General features: G+C 37.0%; 1 protein-coding gene across 1 annotated transcript in view; it reads left to right on the top strand.

Moving 5' to 3' along the window:
* Nucleotides 1–11,090, top strand: part of LOC117328015 (synaptotagmin-10-like) — a 41,328-nt gene extending 30,238 nt beyond the window's left edge. Inside the window, exons 3-7 of the mRNA XM_033885318.1 lie at nucleotides 631–814; nucleotides 4,013–4,150; nucleotides 6,394–6,719; nucleotides 8,820–8,943; nucleotides 10,164–11,090. Coding sequence (XP_033741209.1) covers nucleotides 631–814; nucleotides 4,013–4,150; nucleotides 6,394–6,719; nucleotides 8,820–8,943; nucleotides 10,164–10,474 — 1,083 coding nt within the window. The 3' untranslated portion in view covers nucleotides 10,475–11,090. The remainder of the gene's footprint in view (nucleotides 1–630; nucleotides 815–4,012; nucleotides 4,151–6,393; nucleotides 6,720–8,819; nucleotides 8,944–10,163) is intronic.
* Nucleotides 11,091–13,102: the final 2,012 nt, after the last annotated feature.

Below are 13,102 nucleotides of genomic sequence, written 5' to 3'. Positions count from 1 at the left end.
CATGGGGGTGTGTCTCAACAGACTCCTGTACGGAATAACCGAGGAGGATGTGGAGGTACTGACTGGCCCGAGGGTCCTCGTTAATTATACCAGACGGGAGGTAAGGATAAAACACTTACCCAGTCACAACCCTGCAGGGTGGAACCTCGTCTTACTGGACGTCTCTGGATGCAGACGTGGCATGAGCTGGTATTGGATACAGATTGCGTTCTCTAAGCTGTATGTGTTGTAAAAATGTCCGGGATTTTGGTCTGGTCACAGGCGGCGACGTGAATTCTTGTGAATTCTTGTGAATTCTTTGTGACTGAACCATCGTCAGGGAACATAAATCTGCAAGAGCTTAGATAATTGATAACGTAAATGTTATAGGTCAACATACTTATACAGATTTTAGTACGATACTGTACTGGGCACATCTAATTGAAATCATCTGCGAGTTTTCACACATTTTGCAGATAATTTAGATATATGTTTTGGACTTATTTGCAGACAGACTGACAAATACATTACTTTGACAGAAACTATAACATTGCTCATGTGTTGGTAATTTGTATGTTAGTTCAATAAAATTGTATCTAGTTCTCAATTAGATCAACATTTTTAACGGCTCTCCTTTTGTTTTTGCTCTAGGACGTACAGCTGACAAAAGAACACCGCGCCATCCAGCCTAGGTCAACATCCATCACATCGCGGACGAGTATATCAACAATGTCACGCGGAAGTATAAGGAGTGACACACTTACAGAGGAAACAAGCAGTATTAGTGCGCGGAGTGATACCAGTGTAGACAGCTGCATATTTGACCCCTCATTTGGTAAGTTGTTTTCTGTATAGTATACAAAAATACAGGAACCGGCATTTTGTTTGTGTTTACACCACATCACTCAATACATATGTAATTCATATCCACGTATCTTTATATACCGTGTTCAATTTCTAGCGTAGACATTTGTACATAAGATTACTTTGCTTTTCTGAAAACAAGTGCATTTGATATAAACATTGCGATTGTGACGCTTATAGACAATCTTCTGACTCATTTGTCTAGAGCATTCATAGTATTTACACGGTATTAAATAATGTGAATATATTTCTTAGTCTTTCGATCAAATCAAGTTGGATCTTGCCGCCTCGATTTAAACCACTTATACGAAAAAAAGTCATTTCATCCCTGATACAATACAGTTCTATACAATACACAACACAATAAAATACAATAACCTTTGTTCAGAGTCGAACACATTTAAACAGGCAACATTAAAACATGAGAGCTATTATTGCGAAAAAAAAATCTGGCATGGTGAATTTGACAGTTTGACGGTAATTGATTTCCATCACATATCAATAAAATATTGAACAGAAGTGATATATGAGTTTATAAAAAACTTGACAATTGTTGATTTGGAAAAAAATTCAACAGAACAGAAATGACAGTTTCAATTACTATTCTGGTACTATCATTTATCAAACCAAAAAACACAATATCAGAAATAGCTTCCATAAAGTTGAGAGTGCAAGTAAGAAAACTTTCATCTTAGATAACAAAATACGAGGATGACACTCTCGTCGATATACAAAAAAAATGCATTTAAAAAGTCAATATACAAGCTTTTGGATTTGAACTGTCAGCTTGAACTTTGGAAAAGTATGCAAGAGTTTTAGCACTACAGTACTTTCAATACTTTAAATTTTAGATAACATTATGAATTGATGCTCATGCATAAGAATGATGATGTGTTTGGTGCATCAATTACAGAAATTACGAGTATCATTGTTTCTGGTCCGAATTAGGTAAAGTATCGGATCTTATTTCCCAGAATTATTTATTTTTTTTGAATTTCTGAATCTTCCTCCCAATTTATTATCACCGATCAAAGCCAGTCAATGCCGCTTCATTCCTAATACAGTCATCGAAAATAGAATTCACATTTCGATGTAATCTAGCCGAGTGATTGCCGCATAGGTATCCGAAATAATAACAAAATCATGAGATACATATTTACAATTTCTATTATACAATATAATCACAAGCAATGTACAGTCAATATACAGGGATTATTTGTACTATTTATGTATTTTTTAAAACCACACGTACTCCTACTCAAACATCTCATTCTGTGATATACTCAGAAAGTTCAAACACACATAATCACAGGTACTTTATAAACATATGTATTTACATATGATACTACAATACACAAAACCCCTCAATCTAACCTTAAGTCTTTGTAGCATCACATGATATAATTCTGGTCAGTTCACAATTAGTCAAAATCTCCGAGTTTAATGAATATTCCTATTACTGAAACCTCCGATGGCCTCGTTGGGTCAGCTATTTCTGACCGCTGATGGCGTCAGTTCAGTAAGTCAATATAGGATATTCTTGATCTGATACGACCCATCCGGGTTTCCATATAATAGTTCCACAACAAGGTCAAGCAGTTACTCTCGAGTACACTTGTATCAGTGTATCGACCTCACGCAATCATCATGTACTGTGATTTGTGGTACACAACTTAGTCGTCATCGGTACAATCTATAGATGATATCATTTCAATGGTGCAACCCGGCTTCCATACATTTATCCACTGGACCGCATGTCCCCTCACGTGAAGCTAATAAATATGAAATTAAACTCTAAACTGGATATTCATATGTTTACAGTAAATATTATTATATATAAACATGTTTGTAGGCGTTAACTAACTACATAATGGCACTAGTGTGCCCACACAGGCAATGTAAACACTACTCGCGCACGTGCACTAGCGTACCCGGTAAACACAATAACAACCATATTAAAACACGTTTAAACCAACATTCGACAAACATACTCATATTAAAAACTAAAGACACATTCAGAAAGATAATAATGATATATATGAATTGACCGTGACTGTAATTTCATTCTTCTACCAAGAATGTAGGCATCAGTATGTCTTTATGACGACTGCTGCCACGTCCCCATTATCGAGTTGGGTGGAATACTGACTACGGCAGCCCAAAACACCAAGCCGTACAACATGTCGTCTTACCTGTTATATATCGCACGTGCTTAGCTAATATACTTACCTATCATATAAAGGTGAAACAAAGTCGGTATGTGACAATCGACACCCCTGTTTTTTGTTCTTCTCGTGTTGGTAACCACATGTTAACACTACTTTACACCAGCTGGTCTGTATTTGTACATCTGATCCATAGCACAACAAAAGGTAGCGTGTTCTCACATCTCATAGTAGATGTGTGATGTGTGCGACCTGTGAACGATATAGTATGGTACAATTACGGTAGTAAGTAGGACATTTTCAAGGAAATAAATATACATGTATAAGATATACCATATACCTTTCAGTTACCTTTTTTCCTACAACCACTTGACCACCAAAGGTGTGATATAGTTATTAGATACTGCCTGTGGTCCTGTAGGTAAATTCGTATGTACAACCAGAAAGTAGTTACAAACTGCTTGTGGTCCTCTAAGTAAACTTCGTAGGTAGAACCAAAAATAAGTCACACACAGTTTGGGACTGGTACCTATCTAAACGCATATCTTAAACTGCACTGGGATTCAGCTGGAGGGACCTGCTTAGTGTCGATGTTATTTAAAAGTAGAGTTAGATTCCAGATATTCATGTAAATGACCAGATTTTATACATATAATCATATTTTTGGTTTAGGTTACTATCTTGTATATTCAATATGTATGTACTACAAATAACGCAATCTCGGACTCTATCCTACCAAGACAAAAGGTCGTAATACTATTTTTCGCAGCAGAAGACACACTACACTTTACTTAATGCAAAAGTGTGGTCAACTGATCAAGAAAACTTTCCTTAATAGCCATATTTATACTTCACATCATCACCATCAGTGGTGATAATTACCATACCGTGATAACCACCTGCTTGTATATAGGCATATACCCCAGGTGTTACAGAATACTTAAGACAGAGCTTTCCCATGTGTCACCAGTACTCTACACGGTCTGCTATGAATCTATCCCTAGGTGCGATCCGTCCTGACCTGTACCCGCGAAAAGATGCTGTCCTCCAGCAGTCTTCGGTGGATCAGAATCTTGGAAGGCTTCATATACGTCTCAAGTATGACTTCCGAACATCTGACGTCATCATACACCTCATTGAAGGTAAATATTTGTAATTGAACATTACTGCGTAATAGGTACAAGTGAACCGGTACCGTCGTTATGTAGTTACATCTACAATGAGTGTTACACTATTCGGGATAGTTGGGGATGCAAGAAATTAAGCAACGCAATTTTAAATACAATTTTGTATAGAAGTTTCCACGATAATCATTTAAAGGATAGTCTACACGAAAAAAATGTTAACGGAAAGACAAATGCACGAAATGAAAGACAATGGAATCAAAATCATCCAAGCTTTGAAACTGATCAGTTATTTTAGTTTCTTAAGTGTTGCTTACGTTGTTGATGTGTTCTGAAACATTTCGCTGTCGATTGACCATGAAGGTGAGCGACTCTTGCCAGCACGCCTTCGAGCGTCCTTGATAAAACCGTCGTATAATGTTCTTTTCCATGACTAACACATGCATCATGTCTGTTATATTGGTGTTTTTTATTGACATACGTGTGTATCAATTGCTGACCCTAGAGAGTTGTGAATGAGATTTCTGTTTTGGGGTCATTTCAAAACCTTCTTTGTATTGTACGGGTAACTATGACAACATGCTATAAGATGAGCCATACATTCTTTGCAGAAAAAATATTTTGATAAGGCAGTCTTGAAGACACATGATTATGTTCTACCAAGCCGTACGACTGGTTGGTACGTTACAAATACCAGATAGTAATCACATGTGAAATGTGTATTATCTATAGTAAGGTCTGCGAGACCTTATCCTGGAGGAAGTCGAAATTCACGAAGTTGATATTTGAAGTTTTGTAGATAAAATGATTATGCTTTTACATTACTGATGCTCTGTTAGGGTATACTGGTTTTCAAAATGAAATGTGGACTAATTTATCAACATAAATCTTCATGAAAATGAGTCACTCTTAACAGAATAAAATTGATAATATATCCGATTTCCATCCAGAAAGCATGACGTCATTTCTACTAAGAGATGAACCATCATTCCTACATATGCTAAACAAATACCTAAAGCTTAACATTATTATTTATACTCTTGAATAGTGGGACATACATATATATCAAGAGTCTGCTATAAATGCATTTCGTCTTTAGTTTATATTCAGTTTAGATATCATTATATACATGGTCTAACACACATATAACATAATGTAATAGATATTGAGACAGATTCACTCGCAAGCTTATTTTTAAATTTATGATAGTTAATATAATAGCATGATTTCAATTATCGACCTAACATTGGTTGAAATAGGAAATGTTATTTCTTCGTTGCCTTTGACTCCCGTTGACTTGCTCTCAGTAATATAATGAGTGTAAATAATGAGGACAGTCATTTACATTAATATACATATTGATATTTTATGATATATATTGAACTTGTATATTACAGCATTATGTTTTATTTCTATCAATTAAACAGTTTGGAATACAATTCCCAATCAATATATCTACGTCAAATTGCAGGCGAACTCCTCATCTAAAGGATTTTCGTAATTTCGGGTAAAAAATAGTATATTGTCAATATGAGAAAAATGATAAACTAAAGCATTTAAAACACTGAAACAACTTCCATCAACAATCAAACGACATCAACAATGTAAACAAAGCTACACAGCACTATCACGTAAGTTCTTAAGGATAACGCAGCATTAAACAACACGTAAGCTTTCAAAGCCGATCAGTATCTTTTCTGGGAATAACAATTCGCAACTATTTTCCCCTCGTAGATATCTAGAAATGAACACGAATGTTCTTTAAAATAAAAATCATTAACACTATTACGATTATAACGATTGAAAGTCATACCAACATCCATGTCGGCTACCCACATATTCACAGACCCTATTTAAACACATTTATACAAAGTTTGCCTGATCACGCAGTTTAGATCCGTTCATTATATCGGTAGTCGGCCAAGCTTTTCTGTTTCTGTACTGTCGGGTTTTGAGATAGATGAACTGTGGTGTTCGAATTATCGTCCTGTTACAGGCAATTGTAACCAGCTTGAAAGTTACAAATACAAATGGTAAACTTCCCCGACTTATACAGCGCACGTCGTGGTATCACTTCTCCTCTATAGAGACATATCACCAGCACATGCTATACATTTAGGAGCATGTGCATACATCATGCACACGTTTAACATGACTATTTTTTGCAGCGATCCTTGTTAAGTCACAAATGAAGTATCGAAGTCTTAGATGTTATGGTACAAATGATCACACTAACACCACTGTATTGGTTTTGTCCACAGCTCAAGACTTGATATCGGTCGAGCAGAAGGACTTAGAGGGAGGTAGTTTCGGAGATCCCTACGTCCGATTAGCTATTCTGCCGGAAGTGGACGAGAGAATCCGCCAATCATCTGTGAAACGGAAAACATGTAATCCGTTCTATAACGAATATTTCAAATTCCCACTGACAATAGATGATGTCAGGGATAAGACTCTCGTATTTCACATTTACGACTATGATAAATTTTCACGCCACAAGATCATAGGTGAAGTACAAGTGGACCTGCGTAAGGTGGACGTGACCAATAGCGTGGAGATGTGGTGTGACATCATCAAACACCACAAGGTTAGTATCAGGGTGGTGTACACTTAGTAACGCCCTGGGTTTTCAGGATTTGATAGTAAAGGTATCGGGGCTAGATTGTAAGGTTATTCGGCTGAAGTGTGGGCATATCTTGGTGTTATTGTGGTGTATCGGGGATTCGTTTAAGGTTATCGAGGTGAGAAAGTAAAGTTATTTTGGGATTGACTGTTTGGGTACCGAGGTCAGAGTGTGGGTTACCAGGGTTTGAGTATGGGGTGGGGCCTAGTGATTTTTGTGGTAATAGTGTTGTACTGGATTATTATTAGGGTTATCCGAACAAGTGGAAGAATATCTAGGTACGGTATTAGTGTTTGGTTATCGGGATTATACCGACGTATCTCAACTAACAGCATTCATTTGAATTGAAGACAGTTTATTGGTGTATGGCGGTAATGTAAAGTTACGGTATTCGATTGGAGGCAGTTTATTGGTGTACCGCGGTAATGTAAAGTTACGGTATTCGATTGAAGACAGTTTATCGGTGTACCGCGGTAATGTGAAGTTACGGTATTCGATTGAAGACACTTTATTGGTGTACCACGGTAATGTAAAGTTACGGTATTCGATTGAAGACAGTTTATCGGTGTACCGCGGTAATGTGAAGTTATGGTATTCGATTGAAGACAGTTTATTGGTGTACCGCGGTAATGTGAAGTTACGGTATTCGATTGAAGACACTTTATTGGTGTTTCACGGTAATGTGAAGTTACGGTATTCGATTGATGACAGTTTCTTGATGTACTGCGGTATTGTGAAGTTACGGTATTCGATTGATGACAGTTTATCGGTGTACTGTGGTGATGTAGTTTTCCATGTATACCGTGTTACGGCGAATTTCTCGTTGTATAATGTATTTGAAACATACAGACGACGTATTTTGATTTGAACATCGATAGCAGGAGATTGTGAAATTCTTTGGATATTTTCAGATTTATGTATATTGTTATAGTCTACCCCTGGTTCGAGGGTCTGAATGTTTAACTGGGAACAGGGCGTAGTAGAGTTGGGATAATCACGATCAAAGTGATCCTAACATTAAACTTTACTTTAGAGGTCACATACAATAAAACATAAGGTATAAAGACAGATCAAGCCGGTGAATTTTTATTTTATTATACATACTCCTATTTTGTAACTAGGCCGTATGCATCATGATCTATGTAAATGTTATCATCAGTTTTCATAGAGTAAATACCAAGGCCGCATGGCCTACTAGGACACAATGAATTATACAAAAGTAATATCTCTGAACTATACGTAATTGAGTCTGTTGACCGCCATGACAGCTGCCGGTACCTCGTCGTCATATCCTCTGGCTCTGTCCTGTCTACTTTTAGCTTACGTATAATTGCGGCGATTCGCTCTCTGTCAAAGTGACGTGCCTTTCCGGTTCGGGTTGTGTCTTCTGTCAAATGACTGTATGATTAGCAGTGTTGGTTTGAAACTTAGACGTTACCTGTCAGTTCTATAGGGCGTGTGGGGGTTACAGACTCGTGGATAAGATCTTCACAGAAGGCTAGTACCAGATTTCAGAGGAAAATCAATATGAATAACACAAGGCGTTTTTCTGTATCACTGTCGTACAATGTAGTAGGAATTATTGCGATCAATATCAATGTCATACCATATAGATTGCCAAATACTTAAAGGAATTTTCATTGACATAAAACAATACAATAAACATAATTATCTTATTTGAAAGGACCCCTGTTTGTTGAAACTCGGATGTATAATGTGAACTTCATTATATTTGCCCCTTGATCGGCAACAAAACAATGCATAGCCAGGTTTTGCCATACATTGTACATAGTATGTACAAAACTCTTGAACGATATTGAGTATCAAAGTAAACTGTACCATACAGACATTTTGCCTTCATAGGAATGGCAGAGGCAATAGCCTAGCCTCTGTCATTGCGCATTTGTGTCGTCTTAGCCTTGTACACCATCATGAGTCCAGTTTAACGTGTATTCGCTATCGGCTGTATCATATTAGCGGAGTTGTTAATTTGGTAATTATGAGCTGACCAATTGAAATTGATTAGTATCTTATTGAGCATTTTTATGTGTTTGTACATTCCAGTGTACCGGTGGAGACTATGGGGAGGTGCTCCTATCCCTTAGCTACCTACCTACAGCTGAGAGGCTTACAGTTGTCGTCATGAAAGCAAAAGACCTACGGATGACCAGTGTTGCGGGTTCCTCTGGTAGGTACATGCAGCAGTTGAAATTTATTTCACTTTCGTGTTATTAATCTTTTTAACGACATTAAGTTGAATCTACATTTGAAATCCTGATCTCCAAAGTAAATGTTTAAACTCATTAAGTTGTATGGAATAGATATAATTTATCTCCATTGTGTGAATACTCTATATAAACCTACTCGACAAAAGTGGTATTGACCAAAGCATAATGTCATTACTAATATCATAAATATTACCATTGACGACTAATCTATATAAAGCAGCACGTGATGATACATATTTCTATTGGTGAAGAACAGACTAAAATGTAGCTGGATATATATGTTAACAGTCACATTTACCGTAAATATGATATCAAGACAGATTGTTAACGATTTTCGTGTCGTAGTATAGCACAAACAAAATAATCACGGAAACAACGATAACGCAGATAGCACGAAACGTAAATATCGAACATGGACACACGTTTTAACACCAGTTTGGCCTAAATAGCGAGTGTTATATTCCCTTGCAGCCGATTATATTCCACTTACAGGACACAATATGGGTGTTTACATCTGGAGTGGAGAATTGTTCGCTGCTCTATAAATAAAATAAATGTCTGAATTACCGGTCAATTGCCGATAATAGCAGTGACAACTATCACAGGTTATTTGGAATGCACGTCAATTGTACCTGTATACATTCACGTGTCATGGCAACGAATAATACTAATTAATACTAGTTACAGAGCCGAAGGTCGAATTAAAAAAATAAAGAAAAAGGATAAACATTTTCGCCTAATCTTATACCCTTGTGCATTAAAACTCTAATGAGCAGCAATTGCGACGGCTAATACGCGTACTTATGAAAACAACCGTCTTTCCGTGTGCTAAGGCCGTCACGTGTCAATATTCACATCGTTAAAGTCTTGACGTGCTACGATCTATATTTGCTTAACCCCGGAGTATTAACATCACCACACATATGATAATCACATCGTGAGCTGGTCGCGAATTCCTGTCAGGATTAAGGACGAAATCATCATATGTCGAGAATGTAACGCAGGTTCTTTGATACAATAAAAACAGTTATGTCGGGAGATATTTTATTTGGAACATTCTTTTCGATAGTGGTGTCTATGAATGATATTATACTTTTTGATTTAACAAGCACTTGTATTATATTTGACATTATTGTTCATTAAAACAATGTAACTAGTTATATACTTGTTTATTTTACAGATGCTTACATCCGTGTAAGTCTCACTGTTGAAGGGAAGAAGGTAAAAAGAAAGAAGACCACCGTTAAACGCAACACCACGTGTCCAGTCTGGAACGAGGCTCTTGCTTTTAATGTTCCCGCCGAATTACTGCCGAAAGTAAGTCTGGAGGTTGCGGTAATGGATCAGCACGATCTCATTGGTCATGGCGACATTGTTGGAAGGTGTATCATTGGACCAGATAAGGAAGGACAGGAGGGTAAACATTGGAACGACATGATGCAAAATCATCGCAAGTCCATGGCGATGTGGCATCATCTACATAAAAGATGAAACAATCTTCGTATTACGTTGCACCAAAGCCCCTCGAACCTTTCAGTCAAACTAAACAGATTTGTTTTATTTGTTTGTGTAGTGACTTTGCGAACATAAAAAAGGCGGACAATCACATGTCTGGAGTATTGATATTGTTTTAACATGTGACCATGTGTTTAAGGATTATGCTGTTATGCCCCATATTAAATTGATTTGAAGTAAAAGCTGGGGATGGCACCCATGGTGAACTTCGTGCGTCAATATAAGAAACATTACTGGGACAAACATATTTATGTGCACACTATCGTCATGCCTTCGTTTTACCAAACATGTCTGATAATCAAATTAGCTCTCTGTGGACATCGTGGACTACTATTTAAGGGAAAGGTTCATGTTTAAGTGCACAGATTTTATTTCGTCTTGTATTTCTAATTATTTGTCATAGATAAGTAATTGTTTGTGGACAATATAGGGCATATCAATTGGAATTATTCGTGCACCACGCGTGAAAGGTACAGTGCAGTAAAAGTGGAATTGATATATTTTCAATAAATATCGACAAATTATTTTCTTGCTAGTGGTGATTGATGAATGTGTTTAACGGTAATAAAGCATGACTTCGTCTGAGTGTTTATTTATTTGTTTTGTGTTATTTTAAAAGAACAAAATACCTCTTTATATTTCTGCTATTTCTGTTTTTCTTACAGTTGTGCATATTGCAGTTCACGTTATCCGAATTATTCTCTCACCTGCTCCCTTTTAAGCCCATGAACTAAATATGATACATAGGAAGGTTATCACTGCAATATTCAATTTTAGCATTTTCTAATTAAATCTAGATCAAAGCCTGTAGATTAAGTTTTTTTGGGGGCCGCGGTGGCCGAGTGGTTAAGGTGTCCCGACACTTTAACACTAGCCCTCCACCACTGGGTTGCGAGTTCGAAACCTACGTGGGGCAGTTGCCAGGTACTGACCGTAGGCCGGTGGTTTTCTCCGGGTACTCCGGCTTTCCTCCACCTCCAAAACCTGGCACGTCCTTAAATGACCCTGGCTGTTAATAGGACGTTAAACAAAAATCAAACAAAAGTAGATTAAGTTAAGGAGTATAGCGTCGTTTTATGTTTTTATCAAATGATTTTTTAGTATTACAAAACAAATATCGCGGTCCATGAAACAAATACTATACTGAACTTTGTGTAAGCCTGGATCTTGTTCAGAGACTTCAGAGACTGATGAACTCTTGCGAGTCCACAATATATCATTATTCAACAAGAATAATGTTTTATGTTATGGAAAAAACAGAGTGTATTTACTGAATATAATGATGTAGCAACAAAGATAGGGTACAAATGATGGCAGGTATGGCTCTAGATTAAACAATGAAGGTGGGATAAAAAGGGGTGTTTTTTCAAACACAAATGCCCACAGTATGTGAATAGCTGAAAAACATGCGGAGACGCACGGAAATCTTTTACTAATGTAAGATGGCGGTGCGTGGCCATGAACTTTATCTTGTGGTAAAACCACAGGGACACTTTAATCCGTATACTGTCCATACTTTCAATGTCTACACTTAAACGTTTACTCAATTAACGTTTAGAATACTCCTCATACATGAGACATTGAACAGATGACGGGGCGCAACATTAATCATCGTATGATGTGTATAAAGTGTGTGCGAACCTGTTCAAGCCCATGCTTACTGATAGAACAATAGCCGTTTTAAAATTCAGTCACGCTGAAATGTTTGAACACGTTGATACTGTCTTGATATACAATGTAGTCGGTTAATTAGAATTTTCTTGTTTAGCTGAACCTTATATTGATTTTAAAATTTCAGATAGAACGACCTGTGAATCCAATAAATTCGGAAGTAACAAGTTTTATTTTGTGACATTCCGTCTGGTTGAATTAAAACAAAATGTCGGTTCTCACCACCACTCATTTGAAACTGAACGTGACACTGCGGACCATAAGTATATATCTTAACGTAGCGGTGAGGACAATAAGTAATATTAGGCATAAGCCTTAACGTCGCACTGAAGACTAATCGTTGTCTCGGGTATAAATGTGAACGTGGCACTGTAGGCAATATGCTGTCACAGGCATAAACCTTAACGTGGCGCTGTAGACTATAAGTTGTATCAGGTGTCGTTTTCAACTCTTGTATCAAAGAATCAACATAGCAACCAATGGAGCACGAGGGATTCGAGAGAAGTAAAACAAAAAACAAAAAAAAAAGTTAATGTTCTCAAACAGAGGACACAAATGCAAATTCTTGATTCTTAGTACCTTATGATATATATATATATATATATATATATATACGACATTAAATTGGTAACACTCTATTGTCTTTTCCTGGCAAATATGATGACAATTGGAGAGAGTAATGAGACAATGCATTACACCATCTATTGTACCTCACCTTCGTGTTACGTATGTGACTGATATTAACACTAGCGTATGGTAATGTCATTAAGTAAAAACCCCTGATTAGAGGCTATGATAAAGTCTAATACAGTCTGATGTTAATACCCGCCCCTAGATACACGAAGCAATTTCTTTTATGTGTGATCAATATATACATGTTCCAGAGCGCCTACATACACGTTATCCTCCGCCTTGGTGTTGGCGTCGTAAGAA

This window comes from Pecten maximus, chromosome 5, assembly GCF_902652985.1.
Source record: "Pecten maximus chromosome 5, xPecMax1.1, whole genome shotgun sequence".
Classification (NCBI taxonomy): Eukaryota; Metazoa; Mollusca; class Bivalvia; order Pectinida; family Pectinidae; genus Pecten; species Pecten maximus.
The sequence above is the reverse complement of the archived record's forward strand: the minus strand, read 5'-3'. Positions and strand labels throughout refer to the sequence as shown.